The 13,833-nt window shown below is 36.9% G+C and overlaps 1 protein-coding gene across 1 annotated transcript in view; it reads left to right on the forward strand.

The window, feature by feature from the left end:
• The first annotated feature begins 681 nt into the window (after positions 1-681).
• The window catches only part of ACSS2 (acyl-CoA synthetase short chain family member 2), a 56,132-nt gene continuing 42,980 nt past the window's right edge, over positions 682-13,833 (forward strand). Inside the window, exons 1-2 of the mRNA XM_015813782.1 lie at positions 682-927; positions 5,926-6,121. Of these exons, the coding sequence (XP_015669268.1) occupies positions 798-927; positions 5,926-6,121 (326 nt within the window). The 5' untranslated portion in view covers positions 682-797. The remainder of the gene's footprint in view (positions 928-5,925; positions 6,122-13,833) is intronic.

Consider the following 13,833-nt stretch of genomic DNA (forward strand, 5'->3'; position numbering starts at 1 on the left):
TATCAACTTTAACTTGTGGACTTCAAGTCCCAGAATTCCCCAGACAGCACAATGACTGGGAGATTCTGGGAGTTGAAGTCCGCACATCTTAAAGTTGCCAAGGTTGAGAAGAAACACTGAGATAAATGAGAAGATTCCTGCTCAGAAAGAAGGTTGTACTAATTTTGCATCCATTTTGCAGAGTGAAGAGTCAGTGAAAACCAGTCCAGACTCTAACGCAGTTAGAAGGATTGCGCTGAGGACTCAGAGTAACCAAACTGCATCGAGATAAGCACAACTGTGACTTTTTCTTTATTTGAGAACAAGGACTTCATGGGCATAAATCCAGGGCTCTGTGGAGGAGAAAGACTAAGAGGAACGCCAAATGCCATCAGAGTTCAGTGAAGCAAGTATGAAGTAAGATGCGTTACCGCCTAAAGAGGACGGAAGCACCCCATTAAGTCCAGAGTCTAAAATTACCCAATTGCACCACCCATTAAGGGGAAAGAATAGGCGGCCGCGGCGTGCTTAAGAGCAGCCGTAAGTGAAAAGAGGCGATCGGGCCAGTACAGCTCAAGCGCTCGCTCTTCCTTGTATCCCGGCAATTCACCCAGCAGCAGCCTCAAGCCTGGGCGGAGCTTGATCGGGTTTCCTCCCGCCTCGGCTCCTCCCAGAAGCCGGAGCCTGGTAAAGACAGCTCCGCCGGGGTGTTTCCTAGTTCAGCGCTCGCCACTCGCTCGCTGCTTGTCAGCCGCACCTTGGCGTTCCGCTCCTTCTCTTGCTTGGAGCCCGGAGGTCTCTTGCTTGGAGCCCGGAGGATGGTGCTGCCCAAAGAAGACCACGCCGCCAGGCTTTACCGGGCGCCGCCGGAGCTGGCGCGGGAGGCGCATGTGCCTTCCTCGGAAAAATACCACGAGCTTTACCGCCGCTCGGTGGAGGAGCCCCAGGGTGAGTGCCAGGCCGTGGTGGGCGAGGTTGGCGCGCCTTTCCCTGTCAGATCCGGGGCAAGCTTCCAGGCCGCTCACAGTTGCCTGACTTCCTGACCGCGGCAGGCGGGATGGGAGGCGAACTGTGGCTGGGGGGGCGAGAGAAGGACGCTTGGAGGCAAGAAGCCTCCGTCCCAAGGGCGCAAGACCCAGCTTCTCTCCTCTCCTCTGCTACCATGTGCTTGCATGGCTGTCCTCTTCCTGCTCCTATAGGGTCAGATTGGTGGTTGCCGGTCCTTTTGATCGGATGCAACAGAGTCCTGAAGGCAACTGCCCCGGAACTCATCCGTTAGTTGCAGGTGGGCAGTCCGGGCTGCGAAGCGGGTTTCTCAGCTCTCGTGTGTGAGCAGCAAGTGTCTCCTAGCATCTCTGCTAGAATTACTTTGCCGGGTTGTTTCAAGGAGGGGTGTGTAGGGAGGGGACAGGGCTTCTCTTGTCTGGCTCCGTGTTAAGTTTCTGAAGTTACAACTAGCGACATGTTAATTATTTGTCCAAATAGAAGAAAAAAAAAATCTGTTGCTGATCTATAAAGTAAACACTACCTCACCAACCTGGACCATAAAAACCAGCTTCCTATTATTTCACTTGTTATGCTAAAACAAAGGGCAGTTGAGCAGTTCAGAGTTAGACATGTCTAAATGTGGGCGCACTGTAATCCACAAATGTGTTTTCTTCTGGAAATTGGTTATATCAGATTATGAAATAGGACAAGTAGTTTGGAAGCTTCTATACCTCTGGCATAGGTTTTCCGTGTACAATACTTAATACTAATCTCATCAGACTTCTCTCCCCCAGTTTATAACAATATGTAATTATGTGTCATTTGCTTCCTTATACAGTTGCTTATCTAAATGAGCTTGACTGTATTTATGTGCTAAATTCACAGAACTGATGCTAGCATTACCCTCCGGAGGGGGATAATGTAATTAGATGATATTGCATGTTGAAGTAACATCCAAATGAAAGATGACAATACACTTCCAGCTGAGCAGCAGAAATGGGGGAAGAACTTCAGTCAATCTACAGTATACCATGAGTTCATACTGTGTGGATCTTGAATACTGCAATAACTATTGCCAGAATAAAGGCTTATTCGCATTAGTCCTCCAGTATTTGACTCAAAACAGTGCCTATATTATATGTTGTCAGTTCTAGGCTGTCAAAGATTTGTCTGAGGTTATAGCATTCTCCTGGTTGTAGCAGGTTTTTTTGGGGTGCCTTTGAGTAAGTTTTTGACTCCTGGTTGCTGTTTGGACAAGTTCTTTCAGTTTTCGTGGTAATGTTTTTTGGAAGTGGTTTGTCATTGCTTACTTCCTATGGTTGAGATAGAGAATGACTGGCCCAAGGTCACTCAACAGGCTTTGTGACTAAGGTGGGACTAGAACTGACAATCTCCCAGTTGCTGCCTGAAGCCTTAACCACTACACTAAACTGGCTCTTGCAGCAAGATAGGATTGCTAAATTGGGTGCCAACGTTTTAGCAACAGATAAGTAGAGAAACCCATCACCCAGGTTTTAACATCTAGATCAGTATTTCTCAGCCTTGGCAACTTTTAAGATTTGTGGGTTTCAACTGGAGGATTACTGTACCTCAGCAACACTGATCTATAGGACAACTCCCCCCCCCCAGATGTTACAATATTTCTACCATATTGTCTATGAAGGCTGTGTTTGCAACAGGTGGTCCTTGTTTAGTGGCTGCTTCATTTACAACGTTGATGAAAAAGTAACTTTGTGACCTAATTTTGCATTTATGACCTCTTCAGGTTTGTAAAGCAAAGGAAAGCTAAAGTAAGATTGTAAGCATAATAGTTGCAGTTTCACTATTTTTCTTAAAAACTGAGTTGCTGGTTCTAATTAAGATTGCTAAATGAGGACTACCTGTACAATGAAGAATGCTTAGTTCAAAGTTTTATTACAGTTGTCTGATGGTGTGGAAATAAAGAACTGCTAATGTTATGACTGGAACAAACTATTTTTTAAATACAATTTTATTAAAAGTTTTAAAGAGAAGATAAAACCAACAAAAATACAGAATAAAGAAAACAAAGAAAAAGATCCAGAAAGAAAGGAAAACAGAAATAGAAGCAGTTTCCAATTCCCTTTGCAGCAAATACAAGTAGTCCTTGACTTAAAACCATTTGTTTGGTGACTGTTTGACATTACTGGCTGTAAGCCGCCCTGAGTCCTCCGGGAGAAGGGCGGGGTATAAATTTAATAAAATCTCAAATCTCAAAAATCTCACAATGGCACTTTAAAAAGTGACCGTTTTTCACACTTACCACTATCCCCATGGTCACGTCATCAAAATTTGGAAGCTTGGCAACTGGTTCATTTTTATGATGGTTGCAGTGTCCCAGGGTCATGTGATCACCTTTTGTGACCTTCTGACACGCAAAGTCAATGTGGAAGCCACATTCATTTATCAGTTATGACACTAAACTGCAGTGATTCACTTAACAACTATGGCAAGAAAGGTTGTAAAATGGGGCAAAATTCACTTAACTGTCTCTTAGGAACAAATTTGGGGCTCAATTTGGTCATAACTTGAGGACTAACTGTACAAGTATGATTACAAAATTATATCAATCTATGGTTACGGAAGGAAGGCTCACTTTTTTCTATTATCTTTTTTTTCTAATGATCAAACCACAAATCATAAATGCTTTTTCTGTTTCATACAAAATGTCTATATGACATAGCTATAAATGTAGATGTCAACTTTTCACTAATCAAGGAAGTCAATTTAGCCATCTCTGCAAGTTCCGTCACCTTCACCACCATTCCTTTATTGTGGATAATGTTGGTCTTTCCACTTTTGATCTATAACAGTGTTTCTCAACCTTGACAATTTTAAGGCATGTGGACTTCAACTCCCAGAATTCCACAGCCAGCAACGCTGGCTGTGGAATTCTGGGAGTTGAAGTCCACATGCCTTAAAATTGTCAAGGTTGAGAAACACTGATCTATAATAATCTAATGGCAGTTTATTTATTTATTTATTTATTTATTTAATTTAATTTATATGCCGCCCTTCTCCCGGCGGGACTCAGGGCGGCGCACAACATATTTAAAACCAAAGCATATATACAATCCCCCCCTTAAAACCGAATTAAACCAAATTTAAAGTTGTGTCTTCCAAATTCCTAAAAAACCCAGTATAAAATCCACCCTAGGTCAGGTCCNCTATTATTGTTTGAAGTCAAAGATGCAAATATTTCTTTTCAGTGCTGGAAAAAATAATTTCTTGAGATGCAGCCATGATAGTTTAGTGAGGGAAAAAGGACAGATAATGTAGACTTCAGTTTGCATGGTTTTGGACAAATATAAAGGGATGAACACAAATTAAGTTCATTGAAACTTGCAAGAGCAGCAGGTGTGCAAAGTTATGATTCTAAGTATGAGAGTTATTTAAAGAAGATAACACATTCTTTTATTATTTTACCATAAAATATACTCTCATAATATGTTGTTCTACACCCCATTGGTACATAAGGAAGAGAGTATCATAGGCTTTTCTGCTTCCAGGAGAAGTTATAAAATATAAATGTATTGAATTCAACACCCATTATGCAGAAGGAAATAGGTAGCATCCAGAGAGAAATAGAAGTGAAACACTCATCTGTATCACTTAATGCATTGTACCAAAAAGAAATATGCAGAACTACTAATATACACTTCTCAACAAAGGAGAAAAAATAAGCAGTATAGAAATACACTAGATAGAAAACACTCTCTCCCCTTCCAATCTCCAATTCTATCATGGTCCCCTGAACCCTTTCTCTGCCTCTGCCCCTCCTTTTTAATTTCCCAAAATGTCTTTGGGATTTATTTAAAGCCCAGTGGCATGTTTGGAAATCAAAATGACTTTAGAGACCATCATCCATCATTTTCACCATGTCAGCCTTTCAGTTGATTTGATTATAGTAATATATTTTTATAGTCAGGAATGGGCAGGGAATTTGATGAGCTTCAAGGAAAAAGTTGTGTTAAGGTTCCAAAATATAATGATGTTAAAACTAAAACTAACAGAACTGAAAACAAAGCATGCAATTAGGAATTAACTGAACACGATTTTGCTATCATGTTTATTGATATTAACCAGTCAACTTGTACATTGCTTTGGATTTGAAAGTAAAAAGTTGCATTGGACATAGACATAGAATCACAGAATGCAGGATTATTGGAAGCTGTGGGAAAAAAGCATGGCTACTTTAAGGAGTTGGCTTCCTACAGTTTGAATCCAAAACACTGAAGACCTAGTACAAATTCCAGAACTAAGTATATAAAATATAGCTAGTCCTCAACTTATGACCACAATATTTTTTTTATAAAAGTAACATTTAATATTGTAATAGATAAAAAGGAATTGTTTAAACATTTTTTGTAATATTTAAAATTGGGAGATAGAAGATAATTGGCTGTGATTATATAATTGGTGTATTATGAATATATACTTGAATGTAGGTTCTACTCAATATATGGGCAGTATACATTTTCAGTTACAATGATATTATGTAGTTAAGTAGGAAATGGTGCTTGAATTCAAAATATTAACTTTCTGCTTTGTCTTGCTTGTAAATGTACCCAGAAACATAAGATTAGTTGCTGTGGAAAACAGGATGTTAGCTAGAAGGATTTTGTTTTCTTTTTGCCAAATTCTCTTATCTTGCCTCTGAATAAATGACATGTGAATGAAATTCTATCATCATGAAAAAATCTTGCTTTTGGATCTTTTTTTTTTTTTTTTTTGCTAAGAACGACTATTAATATAAGCTTCAGAATACAGCCAATATCTAGCAATAATGAGACCTGCCTGCTTACTCCTTAGTAAGTATTCATAAGATTGCAAGGTAGGTCTTTATTTCCCTAATAGATTAGCTCATATTGCTTGATACTGATATCGGACAGTATTTATGAATATCTTGTGTTTGAAACATTTTTTTATTTTTTTTTACAGAATTTTGGGGTGATATAGCCAAAGAATTTTACTGGAGGAACCAACACACTGGACCATTTCTGCAGTACAATTTTGATGTTACCAAAGGGAAAATCTTTATTGAATGGATGAAAGGAGCTACAACCAACATTTGCTACAATGTTTTGGACAGAAATGTTTATGAGAATAAACTTGGAGACAAGATAGCATTTTATTGGTAATGTTCTGCGTCTTACTTGGTTCTAGAAAATTCCCATATAAATTTAACATTAAATTGTGGTTGTGGGATATTGGAGATGAATGGTAAAGGATGAATAAGTATTGTGTCATTAGAAACTCTCTTGTAAGGTGCATGAGTAAGTAGAGGGAATTGTCCTCAGATACTATGGATTTCTCAGTTTTCATGTTGTGTCTACAATGTAAAAATCCACTCCTCATTTAATGACTATCTAGCAACCATTCATTAATACAATGGTAATGCAAAATTCATTTTCTAACCAAAGCATGCATTTGCAACCAAATTTCACTAAACAACAAATGGGTGTATTCTGTAAATTATTTTTTAAAAACTTTGTGATGCTGCTCTTATTTATCTTATTCATTATTTCTGTTTAACAGACTTCAGTTTCTTAAGGCAATGCTTTATAATACTTTCAAAATGTCACATTTCTTCCACCTATAGGCTAATTTTAATCAAACGATAGAGCTTGAAAACAACAGTATAAAGTTTGGCTGTGTGGAGTAGTCATAAAAGCAAATATTTTTGCATAAGAGATACTTGCTGAAAAACAAAGTTTATTATGGTCTATTAGCATATATTCCTCTTTCACTGTTATCTATATATGCAGTTTTTAATCTTTTGCATATTTATCTATTTAAACATATTGCCATCTACTTGGTTCTGCAACTCTGAGTGACAATAAATTAAAACCATAACATTAAAAACCTAACATTTTAAAAAAGTAATTGCCATGTAATTGCTTCATTTTTTCTTGTATTCAAATATATTAATATCATTTGTTTCCTCTTTCTGATAGTTTTAGTTCCCTTTTGCTTTACTGAGCAAAAAAAGAATCAGGAAATGTGACACGAATCCTGTCAACGTTTAGTAGGACGTAAGCCCAACTGATTTCACTCAGGCTATACTCCTGAGTGTTTCTATTTTTTCAGCTGTAATAGTACTGGTGTTTATAAAACTGACTTAGTTAACATTCATTTTAGCCAATTACTGTAATTAAAAGTAATTCCTAAATGGAGTACAGCAATGCAAATCAATAAAACCATATAAAACTGCAAAAATTAAAATCATAAAACAGCAAATGAACAACAGTGATGCTATTTTTACAGTACAGTAAAGTGAATTTTGCCCATTTGATGACCTTTCTTACTACAGTTGATAAGTGAATCACTGCAGTTCTTACAGTGAATCATTTGCTTGTCAAAAGGTTGCAAAAGATAATCACATGGCCCCGAGACACTGCAGCCATTATAAATACATGCCAGTTGCCAAGTGTCTAGATTTTGATCATATGATCATGGGGATGTTGCAATGGTTGTATCAAATTCAGTCATAAATCAGTTTTTTCAATGCCATTGTAACTAGACAAATGGTTGTAAGTCAAGGACTACCTGTACAATGGAATCAATGACAAAATTGCTTACTCTTCTGGGGCCTCCTGTTTTAGAGTTCAGGTTCTTACTTATGAACTCCTTGTAGTTAACCATTTTACTACGTTATTATGGCTTAAAATAACAAATCTAGTGGTTTACATTTAATGACTGTCCATTTTTATTGGGTTCAGAAGTTAGGCATAACTCTAGTAGGATTCCAGTCCCATTGCCCTTTGAGCAGAAGCTACTTAGTGGTGTGCAAAATCTTGTATTAAAATATTCTTTTTCTAAAACATCCCATCTGTTTCAAGGTCAGAATCCTTCTGGTTGAGGTCAAAGTGACTGGCCAGAATCGAATATTTTGGAGTTTCCATTTCTATTTGGCAAATGTTTTGTATACTGTATCTCTTTAGCTAGAAAGATATTATAAAATTGGTTTACTGATAAGAGGCTGATGCTTCTTATTGTTTAGAGGTAAGCCAGTTTACTTTTTAAAAGCAATGTTCAGCTTTTGGCTGGTTTTTACTTTTATTTGTCTTTTAGAGAAATGTAAAAATGTAGTTAATGGCTTCAAGTTGCTTATTGAACTGAGGTAAATTATGTTTCTGTGAATGCAGAACATTTCCTTTTTCTTTATTCAAGATGTTAGTGTACTCTTACTAAGCCAGTAATGATGAGCTGAAAATTCTCTGAGTCTGAAATAAAAGATGAAAAAGAGAGCATATTGCAAGATGCAGTGTGCAAGATGGTCTGAGAAGGGTTTGATAATAGATGCATTTTCCAAATTTACTTTGTTTCTGCCTAGAAATGGAATCAGAAAAAACATAGCTGACAGTTAATGAAGTTTCTCTCTGTTGACAACTGTCTTTTGTAACTATAAAACTATAATACACTAGACAGCTGCTAAATCTCATCCAGGGGTCCTATAAGCCCTGAATATTGTTTGCAAAGTGGTAAACTGAATGCGCATTGGAAGCCTACCCACAGGGCACAAAGGAGACATGTCTTCTTTCAAGCTTTCTCTTTTGCAACTTATGCACAGATATCCTAGTAATTTTTATAACAAGTCCCAGGGCTTTAGCTAGGCATAAAATGTGTGTCACAACTGGTACTGCTAAACCTTAGCTGCATTGATGGGTGTTTGATAGACATCTAGAGCAGTGGTTCTCAACCTTTTTAATGCCGCGACCCCCAACCGGTCGTAAGTCGAGGACTAAACCGGTCGTACGTCGAGGACTAAACCGGTCGTAAGTCAAGGACTACCCAACCAGTCGTACGTTGAGGACTTTCCCTGCCCGGGAGCGCCGCGCATGCGTGGTTCCGCCCCCTGCGCCGGCCGAGGTGTAGCTGGCAAGCGGCAGAGACGGAGCAGGCCGACCACCAGCTGGCCCAGCTCAAGGGAGGTAAGGCACCCGCCGGAAAAGGGGGAAAAAAAGGGCGGACAGCCTTGCTTGGCGACCCCCGTGAAATGGTCGATCGACCCCAAATGGGGTCGCGACCCATAGGTTGAGAACCGCTGATCTAGAGGATTATCTTCCTCCAGACTAAAGCATTTGGGACTTTTTTAGAGAGAAAAAATGACGTAATGAGGTTTGTAGAATTTATACATAGTGTAAGGATAGCCATGAGAAAGAATAATTGTCTACATTAATAGTTGATGCAAATTTGAAATCAGCACCCGGAGAACAAAGGTGTCCCAACAGCACTTGGAGAGAAAAAAACTTGTCCATGTCCCATGTAAAGTATCTGTTATCCTGGATATGCCTTAGAATTGGGTTCGCGTATGGATTGCATCATAAGAAAGTTGCAGAGAACATTGGTAATCAGTTTCTAGTTCAAATGCAAATAAAAGATCAGACAGATGTTCATATGTTTGTATAAAATTTCCATCTAGGAAATGGAAGTATCATCAAGTATCATCCATTGTTTTAGGGAACTTTCAGAGAACCTAATGAAGCTATGAATGTTTTCCTGCTTTTTATTTATCTTACCTTTATCTTACCTTTATATTCTTTTGTTTCTTATTAAGCCATCTTTTTTTTTCTTGCTGCCTGTTCTAATAATTTATTTTTGGGATTTATTTTTGTCTTAGATTTTTTCCTACCACTACAAGAGGCATCAGAGTTAGTAAAAACAATAAATGTCATTAGGGCAATGACAGACAATGTCATTAAATATTTCAGTTATTGGTATATAAGCAGATATGTGATGAATTTGCTATTTAAAAGTGTTCATATTACTTTTTATGCTGCTTATTTCTGCTAGTGTTGCAAATATGTGAATTAGAAATCTTGATTTTACTATATTTATTGCTTATATAGATATAAAAATTATGTGCAGCAAAAGATAAGAACTTGCTATCATGATTTTGTAGATAGAAGCTTTTGTACTCTGAAGATTATATAAGATGATGCATTTTATTTTAGCTTGAGGGAAATTGTCCCTGAAAAGGGATGCTATTGGAATAAAAATATTTTTTTTGTCCAACTGAAGAATAAAGCCATCCAGAGTCACTTTATAGGGGAGATGGGGAGCATAAACATTCAATAAAATAAATAAATTAAAAAATATTCTATAGTCCATGAAATTGAAAGTTAGTCTGCTCACAGCTTTTGGTTTAGAAAGTCATTTGGTATTCTAGCTCAGCAAAGTGACTTTATCTATTTTCTCTGATCTGGTTTTAGGGTTTGATGTTTGCTCTGCAAACATGAAAAGATTGTATACCTTTAAAGTAGAGTTTCCTTATGCTAAAGTTAGAAAATAATATGTTCTGTAGTATGGACCAGCCTCTCACTTTCTGGACCTGAGAAATTCAGAGCTATCCTCCCTAAATTGCTTTCCTGCAGGTGGGAGAAAGGGTGTCCATGAAGCAGTCTTTCTGGTAGAAGAAAACCAGATTGAAAAAGGCCACTTCAAGGGGAAAAAAGTCACGATACGTCGCGACACGTCACGCGGCGAGTTTGACATCTCTGCTTTACATGGGAAACTCCTTTTCGTATAAGAATTTTTAATGAATAATTTTTCTGTATTAAAATTAATGTATATGTGTGTGTGCACATGTACAAACTACAAGATTTCTATCTTAAAATAACATTTCTAATATATGTGCTTATTGAGGGTTTTCTTTTTCTACTTGGCTGTGGTTATAATTTTGCAAGACTTCATTTCAGAAATTGCATTTCACCAATGCTGGTACCTTGCTAGGATGGTAGTTGAGTAAGAAACCCAGATGGACAGATGCCATAATCTCTGAAAGAGGATCTGTATAATTACACAGGAGGTCTTGCTTAATGACTAGAAATAAGTACTGCTGTTTGTGTAGAGACATACTATTGAACATTTCTTCTTAAAGTTACATAATAATTTAAAATAAAAGTGACCGGAACTTTGATAATTCTGTTAATTCTATTAAAACTGTAGCAATTCTATAGGAATGGAGTACTATTATCTGCTGCATGGTTGGGCTGTAGTTTGCTTTATATTCAAAGTCAGAAAGATGCTTTAGCATCTGATTGTTGAAACTCTTTAAAGTAAAACTGCTTTAAACTCTTTAAACTAAACAAATTCTTTAAGGATGTCAAAAATTCCATATTTTTTCCTACAAAAAAGATATACAGTTATTGCAGGCACTCTGATTTGGATGGTGTATATTCAAAACTGAAAATGGCGGTACTTAAGAATATTATATATTTTTCAAATGTTCTTGGGATTATCTCTTCAAGCTACATTATGTGTAAAGAATCTGAATCCTACCTAAAAGTATTAAAAGTAAGAGCATATAGTAAAGTTTTTAAAGATTATATATATCCCATCTTATTTTTAAAATTTAGAAGATGAAAGAAAGAAGACTCACAATGTTACTGTGAAGAAATACTTTTTGGAGGAGATAGATGGATATAAAACTATCACTGTCACTGCTGCTTTTTGTCACAGTTGCTTTTGCAGTTCAGGACTGGGCATAGAAAAGTTTTCTTACATGTGCAAACACAAAGTTTACATCATAGCCTCTAGGATTTAAGTCCAGATTGTTCTAGATTGGGTGTGGGGAAATGGTGGATCTTCGAACTATTGAACTGCTGTTGCCATTTACCAAGAAATAAACTCATTAGTAAGAACTGCAACTCAGCAGCATTATATCAATCCCAGAATACAGACCAGGCCAGGAAATCAACTTTAAATTTAAACTTTTTTTTAATTAAGATTAGCTATAATATAGAATCTTGCAAATCTGACTGTGATTTATCTTCTCCCTCTCTTATACTTCTGAAAATTAGGGAGGTGGCTTTCTGAGAGATTTTTACATACCTTTTGGATGACTTGAGCTTAGGCCATGTTTTTCACCTAGTTGCTTTGATAGCAGATACTGCTTATCTGTGCTAAGGTCATCTTTACTCTCTACATATCTGGAGGATCAGAAATGGTAGGGGAATTCTTAGGAAGAATTTCCTTGTCCATGTATTGACTATCGGCAATTTTACTGGATGGTGTCATATCTGCCTGTAGTTAACAAGAGACATCATCAGGAAAATCACTTTCTTATTTTCAGAGAACTTACTCCACAGTGAATATTGCTTTCTTAAGCTATTTTGAAATAAATTTGGAATTGCATAAGAATTTAACCCTTAGATAACTCAAATTACTCATTTCTAAATCTGCATATGAAAGATTTGTAGTGTGATAGATAGGCATCATTACTATTAACAAATAAATTGCAGGGTTTATATAGAGGGTTTTTCCTGAACTATACAATAAAAATTAATAATATATCCATTAGATAAATAATACTTTTTATTATAAAAAAATAAAGATAAAATGTTACTTTTTTATTATATGGCTATGACTGTTGAGGGAGGAGACCTAGAGTTTTTCAAATGCTGGTGGACTGCAATTCCCACATTCTTCGCTCTTAGTCATAGTTGCTGAATTATAACACTGACAGGAGCTGAATAACCACAGTTTTCCCACCTCAGATTTAGACAGCATGCTGTTTTTGTGAATTGTTTGTTTATCATAAAAAGTACATTCAGAATTCCATATGATAAACAATATTTCAAAATCAACATGTAGGTTAAATGGGGAAATTGAAGAATATGGTTTTATGGCCTGAATGAGAATGGAATGAGAGCATGTCTAGGCTTGTATCCTAGTTTAACTTCTGAAAATACCACATGCACAAGGTCATTGATGTTTAAGACAGCATTATGATGATATATAAATTTATACCTGTGCCATACTACAGTTAATAAGATTTTATAATGCACAAATGGGGCCTCTGAGTATTCCCAATTCTCTTTATGACCTTGTGTGCATTTTTGAAGAGAAACTGGAAGAAATCTAGAAAAAACCTTTAGTTCTCTATCAGTGATTAAATCAAATTTATGTTGCAGATAATACTTGAATTGCAAATTAATGAAAGGGGGGGAGTGTAATTTGCTTAAAAGCTTCAGGCAGCCTTTCCTGCCTGTAAACTGTTACATTATTTCAGAATTGTTTTTAATTAAACTAACTGTGCAGGACTAATGGTGATGTCCTAAATCTTGACACACAAAATAGATGTTCATGCACATAGAGAAACAGTGGCTGCTTGAAACTCCATTTTGATTATATTATACAACATGGTAAAGTGTTGCTGAGAAATGGCAACGTCACTAGGCAATGGAAAATACCGATAAAGGCTGTATGAAAACTGTGTGACTTTGTAGACTTTGTACTTAACAAAATAATAGAATTACAGAGTTGGAAGGGATCTTGAAGGTCTTCTAGTCCAATCCCCTGCTCAAGCAGTAGACCTTATACCATTTCAGACAAGTGTCTGTCCAGTCTCTTCTTAAAAGCCTCCAGTGTTATCCATAAGTACTTTTCCTTTGCCAGTAACATGTACCTACACATCTGTGACACAATCATGGGCACACAAATGTTCCTCAGTATCCTTATAAGAATGCTTTCTAAACTCTTACCCTCTGAAATTCCTCTTTTACTTGAGATTTTGAGATTCCATCATGACTTAAACACCTTCCATCTACCATTGACCTCAGCCTAGACCTATCTACAGAACAAATCTATTTTTTTAATCTACAACTACACAGTAGAAACACAAACCTCATATTATACAGGAAACTCACCTATTGCCATGCATACCAACATGCTTCCAGCTTTCACCAAAACATACCTCCAAATCTACAGTCAGACTACCAATTGTTAATTGATGAGTTCTGGTTATTATAATAATGAATGCAGGAATGGGCAGTTCATGTGGGAATAGGCAGTCATATAAAAGAGTTTTAAAAAGCAGGAAATAGGTTGCCTTGAACTGAATTT

This window comes from Protobothrops mucrosquamatus, unplaced genomic scaffold (assembly GCF_001527695.2).
Source record: "Protobothrops mucrosquamatus isolate PMUCROS unplaced genomic scaffold, P.Mucros_1.0 scaffold194, whole genome shotgun sequence".
NCBI classification, from domain to species: domain Eukaryota; kingdom Metazoa; phylum Chordata; class Lepidosauria; order Squamata; family Viperidae; genus Protobothrops; species Protobothrops mucrosquamatus.